The 19,687-nt window shown below is 58.4% G+C and overlaps 1 protein-coding gene across 1 annotated transcript; it reads left to right on the forward strand.

The window, feature by feature from the left end:
• The first annotated feature begins 224 nt into the window (after nucleotides 1-224).
• Nucleotides 225-16,416, forward strand: PPP1R9B (protein phosphatase 1 regulatory subunit 9B). The gene is made up of 10 exons (XM_024980819.2): nucleotides 225-2,083; nucleotides 5,804-5,936; nucleotides 7,214-7,334; nucleotides 9,166-9,270; nucleotides 10,297-10,432; nucleotides 10,995-11,147; nucleotides 11,258-11,311; nucleotides 13,981-14,210; nucleotides 14,529-14,625; nucleotides 14,800-16,416. Exons 1-10 carry the CDS (start codon nucleotides 713-715, stop codon nucleotides 14,851-14,853), a joined length of 2,454 nt encoding a protein of 817 aa, XP_024836587.1. The 5' UTR covers nucleotides 225-712; the 3' UTR covers nucleotides 14,854-16,416.
• Nucleotides 16,417-19,687: the final 3,271 nt, after the last annotated feature.

Genomic DNA, 19,687 nt, shown 5'->3' on the forward strand with positions numbered 1-19,687 from the left:
GAGGGCCGGTAGGGGAGGAGTATACTCTGGGGTGGAGGGGAAGGGGAGGGCTCACAGGCTCCGGTCCCGGAAATCCGATCCCTTTAGGACCCAGAGATGCCAGTCCCCCAGCGGCGGCGGCGAGAAGGGCAGCCGCTTGGTCTCCGGCAGCCGCCGCTCGGGCAGAGCCAGAGAAAGACCGAGGCTCGGGGCGCGGGGGGGAGGGAGGGAGGGAGGGTGGCGCGGCGGCGGAGCGGCCCGGGCCGGCCGAGCAGCTATGGGCGCCCGGGTGCCGGGCCCCTGGAGAGCCAAGGCCCCCGGCCGGGGTGGGGGGTGCCGGGTCTACCAGCCCCGCTGACACCACCTCGGACGATGTGAGCGGGCGCCTCCGCTGCTGCAGGGCAAGCGGTCCCACCGGCTCCGAGCGCCGCTTTTCTAATTTGGGTGGGGGCGACCATACCAGGCCGCTCGGGCTTTGGTAGAAGGGCGGGCTGTCTTTGGCAGCTTGGTTGGGGGAGGCGATCCACACAGGGCGCTCGGAGGTTTTTTTTTTTCCTTTTTTTTTTAAAGCGAGGTTAACTGTTTTGGGCAGCTTGGTTTTGGGGGGAGGCTTTAAAAAGGCCTTTCGGGGTTCCTTTTCTCTGGGGGAGGGGGCGGTGGTCCCGACTTGGCCCGCCGCCTGTTGGAAGGGGGGAGCGGGAAGCGTTGGGATGCGAACCCGGCTCCCCCCACTATGATGAAGACGGAGCCACGGGGGCCTGGGGGTCCCCTCCGGAGCGCCTCCCCGCACCGCAGCGCCTACGAGGCGGGCATCCAGGCTCTGAAACCGCCCGACGCGCCCGGGCCCGACGAGGCACCCAAGGCAGCCCACCACAAGAAATATGGCTCCAACGTCCATCGCATCAAAAGTATGTTCCTGCAGATGGGCACGACGGCAGGCGCGCCGGGCGATGCGGGCGGCGGCGCGGGCCCCACCGAGGCCCTGCGGGCGCCCGAGCGCGGCGTGCGCTTGTCGCTGCCGCGGGCCAGCAGCCTGAACGAGAACGTGGACCATAGCGCCCTGTTGAAGCTGGGCACCAGCGTATCGGAGCGCGTGAGCCGCTTCGACTCCAAGCCCGCGCCCTCCGCGCAGCCCGCGCCGCCGCCGCACCCGCCGTCCCGGCTGCAGGAGACGCGGAAGCTGTTCGAACGGAGCGTCCCTGCGGCCGCGGGCGGCGACAAGGAGGCCGCGGCGCGTCGGCTGCTGAGGCAGGAGCGCGCCGGCCTGCAGGACCGGAAGCTGGACGTCGTGGTGCGCTTCAACGGCAGCACCGAGGCGCTGGACAAGCTGGACGCCGACGCCGTGTCGCCGACGGTCAGCCAGCTAAGCGCTGTCTTTGAGAAGGCCGACTCGAGGACCGGCCTCCACCGCGGGCCCGGGCTGCCCAGGGTCGCGGCCGCCGGGATTCCCCAGGTCAACTCGAAGCTGGTCAGTAAGCGGTCCCGGGTGTTTCAGCCGCCCCCGCCGCCGCCCGCCCCGTCGGGGGATGTCCCAGCCGAGAAGGAGCGCGGCCCCGGAGGGCAGCAGCCCCCGCAACACCGAGTGGCCCCCGCCCGGCCGCCCCCCAAGCCCCGGGAGGTGCGCAAGATTAAGCCGGTGGAGGTGGAGGAGAGCGGGGAGTCGGAGGCCGAGGCAGCGCCCACAGAGGTGATCCAGGCGGAGGTGACAGTCCACGCGGCCCTGGAGAATGGCAGCGCCTTGGCAACCACCGCTAGCCCGGCGCCTGAGGAGCAGAAGGCTCAGGCGGCTCCCGAGGAGGAGGCGGCGACCGTGGCGGTGCCTGAAAAGGGGGTGGGCAATGGCCGGGCCCCGGACGTGGCCCCCGAGGACGTAGACGAGTCCAAAAAGGAGGACTTCTCGGAGGCGGACTTGGTGGACGTGAGCGCCTACAGTGGGCTGGGGGAGGACTCTGGGGGCAGTGCCCTGGAGGAGGACGACGAAGAAGAGGAGGAGGGGGAGCCCCCGTACGAGCCCGAGTCGGGGTGCGTGGAGATCCCAGGGCTTTCGGAAGAAGAGGACCCGGCCCCGAGCCGAAAGATCCATTTCAGCACAGCGCCGATCCAAGTAAGTGAGCCCCCCTCCCCGCCCCCGCGCCGCCCCTGCCACGTGCGCGCAGTCGCCCCCGCCTCGCCAGCCAGCCGGCTTTGGCAGGCTGAGTCAGCCCTGTCACCCAGCCCCCTTCCCAGAAGTTACCTCCCTGAGGGGGGCGTGGGGGACTTCCAGCTGTTTGTCAGAGGGGGAGGATATTTAGGCCTGAGATGAGGTGGCCTGCCCTGACCTGCCCTCGGGTTCCTCTGCCTGCTGCCCCACCCTGCCCTGCGCCGGTCCTGGGACACCTGCTTTCCCTTCCTTTTCCAGACATTCTCCCTCCGGAGACTGCCAGAGGCCTGGGCTTAAGTGGTGGGAAGGTGTGTGTGTGTGTGTCTGTGTGTACCTGTGACCTCAGAAGAGCACCCCCACTTTGGTCCTTACTCTGCTGTAGATCGGAGGGGCATGAGGAGCTTAGAAACACCCTTGCTTTCCTCCTGCACCAGAGCTGCACACGGGGGTGGAGGAGCCAGAAACTTCCCAAAACAAAGGTGCAGCCCTTCCTTCAAACTGGCTGTAGCCCTCACCCCAACTTTGCAGAAGTGAAAGAGGGAAGCAGGTCTCTGAGGTTGAGCTGAGCTGGGACCATGTGACTGGGGGCCCTGTTCCCTGGGGTCTGTGCTGGGCCAGCTCCCGAGGTGGGGGTACGAGGTTACATAGGCAGGCATTTTCTGTGGGTTTTGAGGAGGCTAGGCCTTTAGCAGGGTATGGAGGAGGAGGGGGTGGGGCTGGGAAACTCCCAGGTGCCTGGCAGCAGCCTCCTGCTTTTGCTCTTGGTGTTGGCAGGCACCAAGCGCTCTTGCCTCATTCTCCGGGTACCCTGAAAGGACAGAAGATCCTCCCTTTGGGGGGGCACACATACTATTGGTGATTGGTTTGTGGGTTGTGCCAGTGCCCTCAGATTCTCAGGAGAATGCTGGGAGAGATCCCTGGGAGAATTAAGAGCCCCAGCCCCCAGTTTCCTGAGGCTTCCCTGGTGGCTCAGATGGTAAAGAATCCGCTTGCAGTGCACTACCCTCTATTCTTGGCTGGCACATAAAGCTTAAAGACTTTTTCTCACCGCCCCAAGCTCAGCTGTGCCCAAGTCCAAGTCTGCTTTATGGGGCTGTCAGGGCCAAGGAAAGTTCAGCCTTCACCCCTCCCCAGTCAAACCCCCCTCTGTTTGATTGAAATTTCCATAACTCCTGGACACTGAAGCTGCCCGTTTCCTCCTGCCTGCCCCAGCATTAACCTCTGTTCCTCTTCCACCTGCCACCCCAGGGGGCCTGGGAAGTGCAACTCCCCACTTTGGCCAGCCCTTTCCCCCAGGCTGTGACCTCACAAGCCTTTTTGCCTCTCCTCCTTTTCTGAAGAGCTGGGATCCTGGAGGCAGAGAACTGAAGGATATGGGGTGTTTCTTGGGACACTGAGGATGCAAGTGGGGACCACTGAGGGGGTCAGGACACCCCACGGCCCTGCCACAGCAGTTCTCTGAGCTGCCTGATCCCCTCAGAGGTAGAGGTTGGTCTTTTAGTCCTCAGCCTCTGACTGTCTATATTTGACACCTTACCCTGATTTTTGGGTAAAAAATAGCACATGATTTGGAGCAGTGCTCCCTGACTCCCTGGTGACAGTTGCTCGCCTGTGGTGTGCTGGGCCGCCTTTGTGTGTCTGACTTTTGACCTTGCTGGGGATGTCTTCCTCCCCACCCAGTTTTTCCCTCTCTGCCCCACCCCTGCATTGATACTAAGTCCGGGGTCTTGTGCTCCTCGGATGACCCAATTGTTGGCCACAATACAGAGGCTTCTGCTGAGGAAAGAAACCTCAATTCTAGATAGTTATCTGGAGAGGGGGACTGGATCCAGGGCCCTCGGACAGGCTGGACACATGGAGGTGGGCAGTGTGAATGGTGGTCAGAGGCCTCTGACCCTCTGGCCTGGGTTTCTTGCAGGGGGCAGAATTTAATAATCTGAGAAAAGAGGGGAGGACAAAGCCCAGGACAGGCTAGGAGGGTGTTTTGGAGGTCACAGTGTGTGTCTGTGTGTACTTGTGGTGGGGAGGAGTTTGGTTGACCCAGGCTACCACATAGACTGAGGGATGAAGAGACCCTCTCTGCTGGGATAGAGGGTGAGGGTCAAGGGACTGGGATGCAGAAGTGGGCCAAAGCCAGTTTGCCAGATCTAGGCGCGTGGCAGCCCTGTCCTGGGGCTTGAGACCTATGTACAATGGGGACAAAGTCCCAGTGACCTACCCACCAGTCTCATCCCACGCTGCTATGGGCTAGCTCCCATGACCTTGGACAGTGGGTCTAGCATCTTGCACTGTATGTGGACTGGGTGGCCCATTTCTCCCAGGAGCTTGGGGCTACTGGCCAGATGTCAAGAGGGCAGTCTGACTGCTGCACCATTGACAAAGAACTCTAAGGGTTTGCACTCTTTCTCTGATGCTGTAAAGTTGAGGGCAGTGAGTTAAGTGACCATGTAGGCCCCTCCCAGCTAGGAGCCCCCTTGTGGGAGCCATGGTGTTTGGGGGGTGACACTAAACCGAGGCTGGGGCACAAGAGCTGCTGGCCTGGGTGCCCGTAGCGCCTGCTTCTGGAGAGAGGGACCCTGGCAGGGGCCTCAGGGAGACAGTGTCCCACTCCAGCTGCTCAGGCCTCAGGCCCAGCCATCTGATAGAGCTGCTGCTACCCTTCATCGCCCCCACTTGGCTCCAAGTGGTGCCAACCTGTCACTGCAGGCAGTGAAACAGGAACATGTCATGATGCCCCAAATGGTGCTCATTAACCTCCCACCAGGAGCACCCCGCCTGGACCCAGACTTAGGCACTCCTGCAGAGCCCTTGTCCTACCTTCTCTACTCTTTGGAGGAGGGTCAGGCTGGGGATTCCCCTTTCTGCTGAGCCAGCAGAGGGGTTCAGAGGACAACAAGGCCAGGTTCACTGCGGACAGTGTCAGAGGCTGCCACTTGCCTGCTGTCCTTGCTTTCTGCAGGGTATTGCGCCCAGGACCTCTGCCCGGGCCTCCTAGTGCCCTGGGGATAAGCGGGGTACCTCAGAGAGCTGCGGTTCAGAAGGGAGCTTGAGGTCTGGCCATGTGGCCAAGGCCATAGGGGCCCCTCAAGAGGAGGGCCTGCCCATTCTCCGTGGGGGGACCGGTGGTCCTTCTGCCTCTCTCCTCCCCTTTCCCCACCCGCCACTGCCCTTGTCTCACACCCGCTCCCCCCTCCCCATCTGGCATCCTCCCGAATCTCCTCCACTCCTTATCCCTCCTCCTCTTCCCCTCTGCTACTCAGCGTGTTCCTTCCTCTCTCCTGCCGTCTGTGTCCACCCTCGTCTTTGGGATGGGGACTGTCTGTTGGTCTCTCTCTGACCTGGGAGCCTGGGTTCATGAGTATGACAGTTTCTCCAGCATTGACCTTCCTTTCTTCTAACTGGCCATGCTTGTGTGGTCAGGGCTGCAGGAGAGAGTCATGGCGTGGATGTGGCAAGGCTGGGTTCCTTTCTGCCTTGCCCCCTACCTCAGAACTAGAAGGGCCCCACTCTGAGCTGGGATCAGCACGGGCTGGGGAAGGCCTCACCTCAGCCTGTCTGGGGGTGGGGGAGGCCTCTGGCAGGAGGGGAGCGCAGTGGCTGGCGCAGCCTGCCCCTTCAGCCTCCTCTCACTGGGTTAGCCCTTGCCCTCCTATTGGCGCCTCTGACAAGCAGCCTCTCCCCCAGGTGTTCAGTACCTACTCCAACGAGGACTACGATCGTCGCAACGAGGACGTGGATCCCATGGCAGCCTCTGCTGAGTACGAGCTGGAGAAGCGGGTGGAGAGGTTGGAGCTGTTCCCTGTGGAGCTGGAGAAGGGTGAGCTGGGCCACTGGGCCTCTGCCTTGTGCCAACTTCCGCCCTGGGTGGACCCTCAGGGCTTCCACTGAGATGTTCTGCTTCCTCTAACTGGGCCTCTGTCAGCACCCCACAGCCACACAGACTCAGCCCAGCCCAAAGCTCCACCTTCACACTGTCCCGCTGCACTCTGCTTCTGCACTTGTCAGGCCCCGCATGAGCACTGTGGGCTGGGTCCTGGGCTCTGCAGGCCAAGCCACAATGGGAGAGCGATGGAAGGGGGAGAGGGCAGGCATGGCTGGGACGCTCACACCTAAGTGCGTCCTTGGCACAGTGAGGGGGCCAGGAAAGGAAGGAGGGGCCACTGTAAAAGCATTTAACAGGGGACCTGACCAGACCTGAGGGGATTTCCAAGGAAAGAGACGCTTGAGTTGAACTCTGAAGAGGAGATGAGGGGAGTCTGCGGAAAAGAGGAGAGAGACCTGGTGGACTCGGAGGGTGGGGGAGAAGGCTGCGCATACAGGACCTTGTTGACCACTTTTCTAAGATGGACTGGGAGCCTTGTAAGGTGTGAGAAAGGTATTCTAGAGAGACTATACCAAGCTGTGCTGTGGGGCAAAGGGTTGTACATGGTTGGAGAGGGGCCCCTGTAGTGTGGACATGGTGATGGCCATGTGGGAAGGGGGTGGACTTGAGGGATTCTTGGAAGGTGGGATTGACAGGATTTGAGTGTTACTTGGCTTCCACAGAGGCTGCAGGGGGAGGCAGGAGTCCAGGTGACTCCCAGGCCCCGTGAAGCGGGGGCAGGCTGGAAAAGCCTATTTGTGGGGGAAGATCTCGTTCAGATGTCAGAGGCCCGTGAGACAGAGGGGGGCAGCTGTGGAGAGAGGAGTAGGTTTTGCGGGAGAGAAAAGCAGGAGGTCTTGAGTCACTGAGGCTGTGAGTAGGGATGAGACTGCTTAGGGAGGGGGACCATCAGCCCCCTCGTGGCTCCCCCACCCATCCCCATGGCCACCACACACCTCATCTGCATACAGATAGTGCCCCTTCAGCACGTCCTGCTGCCCATCAGTTCTTTGGCTGGGGCAGAGGGCAGTGACCCAAGAGCATCCTAGTTGGCTTGGCAAAGAGGGAGTGACAGAACCAGATGTGGGACATCCCCTCAGCATGGAGACTGCTTCTTGAGGTGAGGCTGTGCCCCACTGTGAGGGTTGGGGATGGGCCTCTCACTCTGTCCCCGGCAAATCCTCAACCCATCCTACCCTCCTACTGGCTTCTCATCACCCTCTGCTTCACAGACTCCGAGGGCCTGGGCATCAGCATCATTGGCATGGGGGCCGGGGCAGACATGGGCCTTGAGAAGCTGGGCATCTTCGTCAAGACCGTGACTGAGGGCGGCGCGGCCCATCGGGACGGCAGGTACCGCCTCCCCTTCCCTTATCAGCCGTGGTCTGCGGGGCGGGTCGCCAGGTGGGGCCCAGGCGTTCGTGGAGACCACTGTGCCTGTTGCTGGCCCGCCCCCCAGGGAGCAGTGAGCAGCACAGACAGGGCCCTCGGCTTCGTGGCACTTGCATGCTGTGTAGGTGTTGTGTTTCGGGCCATGGTGAGGAGAGCGTGGGTGCGGAGGCTCTGTGCCTAGTAGAGTACACATTGAGCTTTTTCATTTAGGAAATATTGAGCCTGTGACACTGTTGCAGGGCTGGTGCCAGGCCCTGGGAGTCAGTGATGAGGGCCTTGATCTTAAGAAGCATGTAGTGTAGTAAGGCAGATGGGCATTCAAGAGGGCACACAGAAAACAGCGACATGGACAAAAGTACAGGGCGGCACTAAAGGCTAAGTCAGGAGGGCTTGGCCTCTTTGGGTTTCAGGGAAGTCTTCCTGGAGGAAGTGACATTGGAGTTGAGACCTAAAGCATGAGCAGGAGTGGGGTGTGCAGAGTGTCCCAGGCAGGGCACCAAAAGCAGGCAGGTGTGGCTGAGCTAGAGACCACGGGATTCAGGTGTCTTATGAGGTTAGAAGAGCCCATGGGGGCGGTGCGCCCGGGAGGAGGCTGCTCCTTGCCTACATGCTTATGTTTGGCCCCTGAGGCTGGAAGGTGTGAGTTCGGTGGGTCAGAGGGCTCAGGAAAGATCCCCTGGAGTTCTGGGCAGCCCAGTGAGCCCTTTGGAGCCTCCCCACTGTGTGTGAATTGCCGAGGGGGAGTGGGAACGGCTGTAGGGCACCCCCAGGCTGTAAGTTAAAGGTTAATATCAGGGTGCCTTGTGCTACCTCTAAGCCCAGACCCCTCCATGTGACAGAGTTGACTGTTTGTTCCTGTGAGGACTGGGGTCATGCTGCTAGAGGTGGAGTTGCCTCATTCAGGAAGCTTCTATCTGCTGCAGCCCAGATGGCATGGTGGGCAGGGGTGGGAGTGAGCAGAAAAAGGAAGGTGACCACCCCTACTCTTTTACTTACTCCCTCATTTGAACTTCCCAGAGCCTTTCCCATGGTTGCCTGTTGGCCGGTTGGGGAGTGTGTGTGTATGTGAGGGTGTCCCCATGTGGGGTGGGTGGTGGGGGCGAACTGTTGACGGGAGACCATTTCTTCCTTTTCTGTGTGGGAGCCCTGCGAGGAGGCCTGGCACTGAGGGGAGGTGGGAGTGGAGGATGGAGGTGGCCAGGTGTCCCTCCCGTGCTTCCATCCCCCTTGCGGTCAGGCTGGGCCACTCCCATCTCTCCTTGTGTGGGGAACAGGGCTTCCAGGGCCGTAGCTGGAGCGTACTGGGGGCTGTGCACAGGGGGGACTAACCCCGTGGGACTGTAGTGAACACAGATCGCGGGCATTTGAAAGAAATCTGTGGGCTCAGGTCTGTGCTGAATGGGTGTGTAAGAGGGTGGGCTGTATGTCAGGTGTGTGCTAGAGGCCCTAGCTGGTGTGCGTGGCCATGATGAACTCTGTGGATGCCACGCTGGTCTGTCGAGTGATGGAGGAAGGGACTAGTGTGTGATTGCCTTGGGAAGTGTGCTTGCCACCCTTCCTGGTTCTGGATGCCCGTGTTGGTTGTGCTTGCCTGGGTCTCACTGCCCATGCGCCTGGCTGATACCTGATCCTCCGGCCTCATGCCTCTTATGCAGGTAGACAAAGTACTGGGTTCCTGTGGGGACTGAGCCTTGAGTTTCTGATGGGAAGGGGGCCATGTCTACCCTAGCTCCACAGTTCCCCTCGGGATCCCCTAACCAATGTCACCCACCTCCCCCTCGCCCGTCCCCAGGATCCAGGTGAACGATCTCCTGGTGGAGGTGGATGGAACGAGTCTGGTGGGAGTGACCCAGAGCTTTGCAGCCTCCGTGCTCCGGAATACCAAGGGCCGTGTGCGGTGAGGCCCAGGAGGGTGGGGGCGGTGGGGAGTGGGCGCAGACAGGAGGCTCAGCCCTCATCGGGCCACTCTGCCCGCCTGCCCACACCCAGTTGAGATCCTCTGTGGCCCAACTTACAGAGACGTTTCCACTGTGGAAAGGAATTGCTATGTGCTTATCCGTTGCCCCGTCTCCCTTCACATCTCCCGCCCCTGACCACTGCTGGCCACCAGCACTCAGGCTTCAGGCCTGTTGTCCACCATGCCTCCAAACTGGCCTCTTGGTTGTCTTCTTTCCCCACTGTCTGTCCTGACTCATTCATTGAAGATCCCAAGATGTGCAGGAAGGATGCCATCCAGATCGGGGTTTATCCCTCCCTCCCTCTAGCCTGGTATAGTCTGAGGACTCGCCTCCTTGGGTCTGCCAACTGAAGAGGTTGGGTTAGAGGCTCCCTATGTTCATCTCTGGCATAACATTCAGGGACAACTCCATGCCCCCTCCAAAAGGGGCACTGCCCCCAGGAAAGGGTGGTAGAGAGAAACAGGATGTGGGTGGCCACGGAGAGGAGGGGCTGGTGCCTGGAAGTTCCACGATTTCCTTTCCATCCTAATCTCCAGTCGCCATCATCCCGCCCCTTCCTGAAGCTCAAGGACTTGGAGAGCATATAAGACAGCCCTCCACAGTTCCAGGGTCAGCTTTGCCAGGCCCCTGCCTCATTTTCTCCCATGTGGTGAGGGAAGAGCTCCTACACTGGCACCTCCTGACCTCATGTCCCCGACAGCCTAGCCTGAAGTTTGGCTGACATCTCCCCATCCCCCGAACTGGCCAGGAGGGCTAATGAGTCTCTGCTACTCCTGGGAAAGAAAGCCAATAAGGGCCCCCTGTTCCCCCATTCATTATTAACATTCTGCAGTCTCTGGACTCAGCCCTCTCATTTCACCTCCCCAGGGAGGACCTGGGTATTGAGAGGGGAGTACCAATGGGGAGGATGGTGGCATTTCCAGCTAAGGACAGAGAAAAAGGAGACAATGCTGGTGCCCCTGCAGGTTTATGATTGGCCGGGAGCGGCCCGGTGAGCAGAGTGAGGTGGCCCAGCTAATTCAGCAGACCCTGGAACAGGAGCGATGGCAGCGGGAGATGATGGAGCAAAGATACGCCCAGTACGGCGAGGATGACGAGGAGGTAGGGACTCTACTTGGCTGGGAGCGTCATCGTCCCCTGGTGGCCTGATGGAGCATTACAGCTGTCCCCTGCCTCTGCCACTTTCCCAGGCCTTGTGAAGAACCCCAGAGCGCCACTCCTGTCCTGGGGGAGCCCCTAATCTGAGAAGCAATGCAGATCCCTCCCTTAAAGAATCTCTAGTTTGATGGAGGAATCACACCCTCTGTCTTCAGAAAGCCTTCCTGGTCCTACAAAGAAAACATAGTTCCCTCTAAGAGCCGCCACTCTGAGGAAGGAGACAGCTCTAGGCCTCAGGGGACCTGCTGCGTGAGGAGGGGAAAGCAAAGGCTGTTTCTTCAGGTCTTAGTCTTTTATGGGATAACTCCTGCCTTCAGGAGACTTTCCGGAAGTCACAAACCATGCCCCTGGTGTGGACCCCTGGCTGATGGAGGAGGTCATGACCCATACCCCTGGGTCGCACTCAGTCTGCCGTGGACTAACCACGGCTGGTTTCAGCCCTAGTCATCAGGGCTGGGGTAGGCTGGCGTGGGCAGGGGACACAGCCTCCTGTCCCCCTTCACAGACGGGAGAGTACGCCACCGACGAGGATGAGGAGCTGAGCCCCACGTTCCCAGGGGGCGAGATGGCCATCGAGGTGTTCGAGCTGGCAGAGAATGAGGATGCCCTGTCCCCGGTGGACATGGAGCCCGAGAAGCTGGTGCACAAGTTCAAGGAGGTGCGCAGAAGGGCCCCTGGGCTGGTGGAGGGCAAGGGCAGGTTAGTATTTAGTGCTACAGCACTGCCTGCCCCAGCCAGAGCTGAGTGTCTGTGCCCTCGCCCCCACAGCTCCAGATTAAGCATGCTGTGACTGAGGCCGAGATCCAGCAGCTGAAGAGAAAGGTAAGAGCGGCGGGAAGTGGGGGAGGCTGAGGGCATGGGGGCGACAGTCTTCCACCCTCAGCTGTACATGTCGACCCTTGTCCGGCACCCACAGGCGCATGGAAAACAAGCTGCTCTGAAGTAAGGGAGGCTAGTGTTAAGAGCTAGACCATCTCTCCACCACTCACTTGCTGCTCCGGGCCTCATTCTCCATAAAATGGTTTGATAATAGTGCCAGGACCATAGGACCACTGTGAGAATAAAATAGAATAATACATGTAAGCTCTTTAGTACAGGTCTGACACATAATAGTTGCTCAATAAAAAGTTGAGCTGTTAGCTGTCAGCCCTCTAATAGCTGAATGTGGATGTCTTCACGTTCACACAGTCCCACGCATGTCCTCTACATAAAAGCCTAGCATTTAGCCTAGCCTAAATGCAAACCACCCAGAGATCCAAACATCAGCCCAGATCCCAGGTACATGGTACTCACAGACCACCCACCCAGACACCCTCTCTGCTTAGACATAACATGAGGACAATGGACCCATGCTTTACAAGCAAGACTTTTGTGTCCGTCTGCTTATGTGTCTGTCTGCTGTGAGACATAGGATGTTTCATGGAACATGCACATTCTCACAGAGATACCATGTATAGATACCGGCACAAGCATACTGGGTGCCAGCACCCTTAGAGGCATAGATATACAGACTTCTGAAGCACAGGCTGTGCATTAGGAGTCCCGATCCCCATGGGGCTTCCAGTGTGGCAGGGAGAGGCAGAGGCACACAGGGGTTCTGCAGACATTGTGCACCCAGGCACACACAGGTGCATTCCCATATGTGGGCTTAGACCAACATGCCTGGAGACAGGAGAGTGTGAAGCTGAGCCCCAGAGGGAAGACAGGGTTTAGGTGACTGAGGCAGAGGAAGGGCATTTCTGGTGGGGAGACAAACGTGAGCTTGGAGGCTGGCTTTGTAAAGAGACCTGCAGGCTATGGCAGCCATTCCGGGGGCGGAGGGGAGTGGAAGGTAGAGCTGGATTGCCAGGATGGGCTGTAGCAGTATCCTGACTCCCCACTGAGGACTCCAGCCTGGATCCTGTGGCCATATGAGACCAGGAGGAGGAAGGTCACTATCCCCAAAGTGGGAGGCATGAGGGTGAGCAGGACTTGGAGACTGGTGAACCAGCTAGAGGCCCAAGTGGTGCCCTGGAAGGTATGGGCAGGGCTACCCAGGGCACAGGCAGAGGGTATGTATAGGAAGGACGGATTCGAGTTGCATTTCCCAGGTCGAGGTGACAGTTCATGTTGTTAGAGTAGGTGCAGAGCATAAAGGGAAGGAACAGTCAAAGGTCTTTCAATTTATAAACACCTTTGGGCTTCCCTGGTGGCTCAGGTGGTAAAGAATCTGCCTGCAGTGTGGGAGACCTGGGTTCAGTCCCTGGGTTGGGAAGATCCCCTGGAGAAGGGAATGGCTACCCACTCTAGTATTCTTGCCTGAGGCTACAGGCAAGAGTAGCCTGGCAGGCTACAGTCCATGGGTTCGCAAAGAGTCAGACACGACTGAGCAGCTTTCACTTTCTTTCTAGGTGTGTGGCACCATCCAATTCATGTGATGGGCAAAAGCACTTGATCCTTGCCCTGTGTGGCTTAGAGTCCGCACAGCAACATTTGTACATAGAAGCTGACACAGGCTTTATAGGAGAGGACAGGGTCCCTGAACTCCTAGAGCTGGTGGAACCTGATGAAGCTGGAATGTGTGGGGGGCTGTGCTGTCAGAGAGAATCACAGGAGACTTCTGGGGAAGTGAAATACTGAGCTCAGCTGAAGGCTGAGCTAGTGGGAAATGATGAGGTAGTGGGAGGGTAGATGGGAGCATTCCAGGCACAGGGAACAGCGAGGCGAAGCCCTGCAGCAAGAGGGAACGTAGGTCCAAGGATGTGCAGGAAGGCCTGTGTAGCTGGGACACAGAGGGCAAGGGGTGTTTGCAGCCAGCAAAGTTGGAGGGGCAGTCAGGGGCTTGAAGCTCAGCACTGGGGTGGCAGTGAGATGATGGCACCTTTGGACGGAGGTGGGCTAGTCAGAAAAGGAGGAATAAGTTTGTGTAGGTGGGGCCAAGTTTGGGGCAGGGTGCCTCTGAGGAACCCGAAGTAAAGCTGGGCTGGAGATTTGGGGCTCAGTGCTCAGAGGTGGTGAAGAAAGTGAGTACAGAGGGAACAGAGGCCCTATGATTGGGCTGTGGAGCTAGGAGGTCTGCACTGGGGTGGCATGGGCACTAGGCGAGCAGCCAGGACTGTCTAGGAAGCCGCAGAAGCCAGGGCTACAGAGAGGGAACAGAGGGCAGTGGTGCCCTGTTCTCACCCATCTACCATCACACTGTGTAGCCTTTGTGAGCTTGGCAAGGCAGGAATCAGTCCCACTTTACAGATGGGAGGAATGCAGCTTAAGACAAAAGTGGCCTTACCCCAAGTCACGGAGATAGTCAGTTATGAACGCGGGCGGCCTGCCTTCTAGGAGTGCAGCACGTATCAGGGCTCCTGGCTGGGACAGATGGGGTCCTCCCTCTCCGGGTTTCAGTTCCCAGACTCAGCCAAGGAGAGTCAGTAGTTGGGGGGCAGTGGGCTCCACATCTGCAGGAATCATCCAGAGACTCTCGTCCCCACCAACCCAGGGCTGTTCCTTCCTCTCAGCTGCAGAGCCTGGAGCAGGAGAAGGGGCGGTGGCGGGTGGAGAAGGCCCAGCTGGAGCAGAGCGTGGAGGAGAACAAGGAGCGCATGGAAAAACTGGAGGGCTACTGGGGTGAGGCCCAGAGCCTGTGCCAGGCTGTGGATGAGCACCTGCGGGAGACCCAGGCCCAGTACCAGGCCTTGGAGCGCAAATATAGCAAGGCCAAGCGCCTCATCAAAGACTACCAGCAGAAGTACGTGTGGGGGCTGGGAGCCCTGGACCTGAGGAGGATGGAGAGGCCTGTGGTGGGGCCTCCCCACCCCAGCCAAGTAGGGGGGCCAGGAGCGCAGAAGTTGGAGGGTCCTTTTGGGGGGGTACCTGGGTTCGTAATGACTGGGTGCCAGAGCCAACAAGCCAGGCCCCAGAGGCTTTGGGAAGGTTAGGGATCTCCAGACCTGAGAACAAGGAGTGGGCAAGAGCTGCCAAGGACAGGGCTGAAGACCCTGAGACTCTCTGAATGGAAGCCAGACCACACAGCCTTACCCACTGTCTGTCCCCCACTGATCCCCAGGGAGATTGAGTTTCTGAAAAAGGAGACAGCACAGCGCCGGGTTCTGGAGGAGTCAGAGCTGGCGAGGAAGGAGGAGATGGACAAGCTCCTGGACAAGGTAGGCCCGGGATGCCACAGGGGCAGGAGGGAGCAGCAGGTCAGTCACCCTATGGATCCTGGAGGGAGAAGAGTCGTGGCTGGGAGCTCAGGGTCATGTCCCCAGCAGGGGGGCAGGCGGGGCAGGGCCCGAGTCCAATGCTCAGTCCTGATGCCCTCTCCCCCTTTTTTTCAGATCTCAGAACTGGAAGGAAACCTGCAAACACTGAGGAATTCCAATTCTACTTAACAGGAATCATTCCTTAACCGGACAATAATTAATCCCCTCCCATTGTCCTCCCTCCCCTGTCCTCAATACTTGACCCCGCCCCCTATCAGCCTGGGGACAGGTGCCCCGACTTGCCCACGCCTCCACCCCACCTCACCCAGCTTCAGGGACCAGAGGGCCCACATCATATAGGCCCCTTAAGGTGGCCCAGGCAGACCGGTGGCTGGAAGGATGGCCTCCTTGCCCATGGGGCTGGGGCACAGAGGCCATGGAATGCCAGGGGCTGGCCTGGGTGGTGGATGAACACAAGGACCTGCAGACCAAACTGCCAGATTTTACGGCCTCCAGCCTTTGTCTCTGGACTGGAACAGGGCTGGGGGCTCTCCCAGCATCTCACCGCCTGGAGGCTGCCTCCTGATCACGGAGCTCCTAGGTGGTCCCTGGGCCTCTTGACTTGAGATTCTACCATCTTGGCCCTTCCTCCTCCCCTATCATTGTGCTGTTCTGTTGCATTCTTATCCTCCTGCTGGGAAGGGTTGTCTCCACACCTCCTCCCATCCTTGTCCACCCTCCCAGGAGGGATAGAGTCCACTCAGAGCCTGGAGGCTGGGCCTGACCCTGCACTGATTTCTTATGAATCCTTCATGAAAAGGGGAGAGCCCAAGGACATGTGGTGTCCAGCTCCCCCTTCTCCTGGGGCAGCAGCCCTCAATTTCTCCTTGTGCCTCCCCTCCCCCAGGTGCCAAATAGCCATAACCTCCTGGAACCATTCTGCGGCCTCTCTGGGGTCCAGGTTTCCTGGCCAAGCCTGTCAATGCAAGGGAGGAGAAGAGGTCAGTTTAGAGGGCCTGGTTTTAGGCAAGGGGAACATTTTTTACTGGAGAGCCAAGTCCCGTCCTGCCCTACGCAGGGCCACACCTGGAAGCCTTGTACTAACATCAGAGATTCAGCCTCACCCCACCCACACCCACAGTTTTCCAGTGTTTTGACTGGAGGGCAAAATTTTACTACTTTTCTTCTTTTTGGAGACCAGGGCTGCGCTGCTAGCAGCCTGCTTTCTAAGTGAAATCGACTCTGTTTCCCCACTTTAACCCCAAATCGGGGCTTGGACCAAGGGAGGTGAGACCCCTACCCCAGGTCCCCTCCCCTTTCAGAAACCATCTCATTTTTGCCTCTTCGTCATGCCCCTGCCTCAGCCTGGGTTTTTGTTCTTTTTTAAAAAAAAAAACAACCCCTGTACCATCCGTTTTGGCTTCCTCTCGTCCCCTGTAAATAGGCCATGCCATCAATCAGTATTTCTCAGCAATCTGTTCCTGCCCCCAGATGTGCGCCTACCCCGTGAAAGAGCTGGCTATCTTAGTGCCTGGGCCCGTGCAATTCACCTCCTCGGCCTCAGCAGACGGAGGGGGCGGGGCCAGGGGCGGGGCTGTTGGGGGGCTTCCGGTTTCTCCGGCCGAGGGCCACCCTAGCCCCGCCTTTTGCAGGACTGCGTCTCTGTATATAATATATATATGTATGTATTGTTCCCGGTTTTGTACGGATCATGCCCTCTGTCAGGTCACTCCCATAAAAGCAGTCCCCAGAGCTTTGCCGCCTGGTTTCTTGATTCGCGGGAGGAGGTATGGGATGCCAGTCTGAGTCAGGTGGTCTGCCAGTGCTACCTCTGACCCTGAGGAGCTTTATGAGAACCCTTGTTCTTGCAAACTCCATTTGCCACCCCCGCTCCCATCCCTTCTGGGCAGGGCTGGGATTTCTAGAGCGTTCCTTAGGCTCATCACTCAGCTCTTTCTTATAAGGCCTCCAGTGGAATTAAGAGGATGAGTTAGATACGGTAATGGAGATATCCAACCCCTACTCTCCCACTAGGCACCCTGTAGAAGGTACGGGAAAGATTAAAGGTGGTGGTGGTAGCTGTGGATGGGAAATGATAAGTCAGAGCAGTTTTGTGCCCAGGGTCCTAGAGAATCCCTCGGGTTGGCCAGAGAGAACTAGCCCTCCATCCTGCCAGCAGCTCTGGTTGCTAACTCACCAGTTCTAATACCAATGGGTCCGGGAGTCCAGATGCCAGGGTTCCAAAGGCAAGTCCCAAAGAGATGAGAGCAGGGGACCCACCCCCAACACCAGCCTTTCTTGCTTTGGGAAGCTGTGTGCTATATGTGAAAAAATTGAACCACAAGGCACTTGGTGTTCAGTGGCCTGACCCCCAGAAAGATTCTCACAGACCTGTCTGCCCTAAAGAATGAAAGTCCCAAATTAGGACTCTTCAGGATCACCTTGGTGGGTCCCTGATAAACCTCAACTGGAACTCCCAGTTGTAGTCAGCTCCTGTGTTGGCCACTCCTGGATGGCTCTGTCACACAAGTCTCCATGTCAAGCCAAATTCTAGCTTCTGATAGCTTCCCTTCAAAAGTCCTAGTTCTACATCCCAGGGCCATATAGAACCAGTCCAGCTTTGCCACTCGAGAAGCACCTGGCAACCTGGAGATGGTGGTCATGCATCTCCATGAGAGCCATCTTCTCTTACAAGTGGATCTTCCTTGGAACACTTCAGGGAAGACAGTTTCAGGTGGCTGAATCCCAGGATCAGAAACCACCAAACCACAAGGTCACTGGTTATATCTCCCGACTTACAGGTGATTTAGGCCCTGCTCAGGCAACCTAGCCAAGTTCGCAGAAGTGAAGTGGCTGGACCTCCCTGGGTGTTGAGGCGGACATGGGAGTTGTGACGAAGGCTTCTGTTGATCTGATCTGATCAGAGTTGAGCATCCGGGGTGGGGTCCTATGCCTGTCTGTCCTGTGTATTAGGTGAGGGGCTTGCACACTGTACGTTCCAAAAGGTGGAACCCTTTCAGAAAGTAGCCCCCCAAATCTAAGTATAGTGTGTGGCTGGGGATGGTGTGTATAGCTTTGCAAGGGTTTTCAGACCTGAGATATGACTCACCTGTGAGACATGTCAAGGGCAAGCCACATGGGCAAGCCTATGTGAGGCATTACCCCAGTCCAGCCCTGCCCGCTTCCCAGTTCCTAGGAGCTCAAGCAGGTTTGCCACAGCCCAACATTTGCCACAAGGGAGGGAAATCAGATGAGGGGGATTTCATCTGGGGGTCCTATGGCCTATAGGAACAGGGGGTCTTATGACCTATAGGCACCCTCCCACAGAACCTGCCCCAGCCCTGACTTTACATACCCATCATCTCCCCATTCCCTATGGGGATGATATAATCAACCCCCCCCACTCCAGATCTCACCAAATGCCTGCGAACCATGTTCTCTTTAAAGACCCCAGACAGCCGCAGTAGGACCTCCCCAGATCTCCACAATCTAGCCAGCAACCCACAGCTGCCGGCAGATTCTGAAGACACTCAGAGATACCCAAATTCCCATGCTGCTGCTAAGTTACTTCAGTCGTGTCCGACTCTGTGCAACCCCATAGACGGCAGCCCACTAGGCTTCTCCGTCCCTGGGATTCTCCAGGCAAGAACACTGGAGTGGGTTGCCATTTCCTTCTCCATAGATCTCCTTGAATCTTACCCTCTAAAATTTATCATCCTCACCTATGGTCCCAAGACCATCTGGGCCCAACATGCCACCTCCCACAGCTCCTCAGAGACCTGGGACTGCAGTGACTCTGGCAGACCGCCGGGCAACGCTACCCCTCCAGACTGAGGGACAGAGGTGTGCAACCTCTTCCCTGAGCGCTGGACCCACTTATCCAACCTCACCACCTGCTCTTGAACAAACAAAGGGGGCAATAGAAACACCCACCTCATGGGTTTATCATGAGGGTGACAATGAGAAAAGTGCTTAGTACAGTGCCTAGGGCATGCGTGCGTGCACGCGTGCGCGCGCGCGCACACACACACACACACACACACACTCCACCAAGCTGTGTCAGTACAGTAGCTAGTTGACTTTTGTCTCCCCTGGCTGGCCTACCACCCCCTCCAGCTCCCCAGGTCCAAGTCTGATCTCATCCACTCCCATCGCCCTCTACGTCCAGGGCCTCAAGCCAAGACCTGCAACCATCTAAACCCTCCTTCTCCCTCAGTGGCCAGCCAGTCCCCAAACCCTGTCAGTTTCTTCAGTTCTATATCCTGGATAGTTCTCATCGTGATCTTTGATCTTCATGTCCACCACCATCAACTCAACAGCCTCATGAGGCTGCCACAGCCTTCAGGCTGCTTTCTCCAAAGGAACCGAGGTGTTCTTCCTAAAATGCGGATCTGAGCCCCTCACTCCTCTTACTTTTCCCACTATGGCTGGTAGGATAAGGTGCAATCTGCCCACCTCATGCATCCTTCTTCTTCCTCCCTTTTCCTCCCTCCCCCCGCTAGCCACTAGCGCTCCTACCCTAGCCTGGCCTGCAGAAGTAGCCAACGCGTCCCCTCAGCAGTCCTTCTTCCACACACAGCCCCTGCCCCACCTCCTCAGCCACCCACAGACAAGCAGGGGCTCCCTGGGTGGGCTCTCCCCACGCTAAAGTGTCCTCTGTGAACCCAGGCTCACGGGCCCGCTTTCCTGAGGGCCTGTCTGCTCATCTGTTCCCCTGACAATGCTGTGAGCCTCGATGGCCAGGACCAGGTCGATTCTGTTCCTCACGGTCCCCTCCCGCTTCAGCGCGCCCAGTTGCTCTGTGGTTGTCCGTTGAATGGATCAGGAGCCCTCACAGGCCTTGCAGAGGAGTCAGAAGCCCCGTGCGTCCTAAGATGGGGCCGCCTCTCTGGCCGCTCACACCCGCCCGACTCCCACTGGCCGCGGAGTATCGGCAATTAGAATCCCGTCACCGGGGCGCCTCCTCCTTCCCCCGTGCTCCCGCTGCCTCCGCCCCTCCCTTCCACTCTCCCTCCCTCCACCC

The sequence above is a fragment of the Bos taurus genome, chromosome 19 (assembly GCF_002263795.3).
Source record: "Bos taurus isolate L1 Dominette 01449 registration number 42190680 breed Hereford chromosome 19, ARS-UCD2.0, whole genome shotgun sequence".
In the NCBI taxonomy this organism is placed as follows: Eukaryota; Metazoa; Chordata; class Mammalia; order Artiodactyla; family Bovidae; genus Bos; species Bos taurus.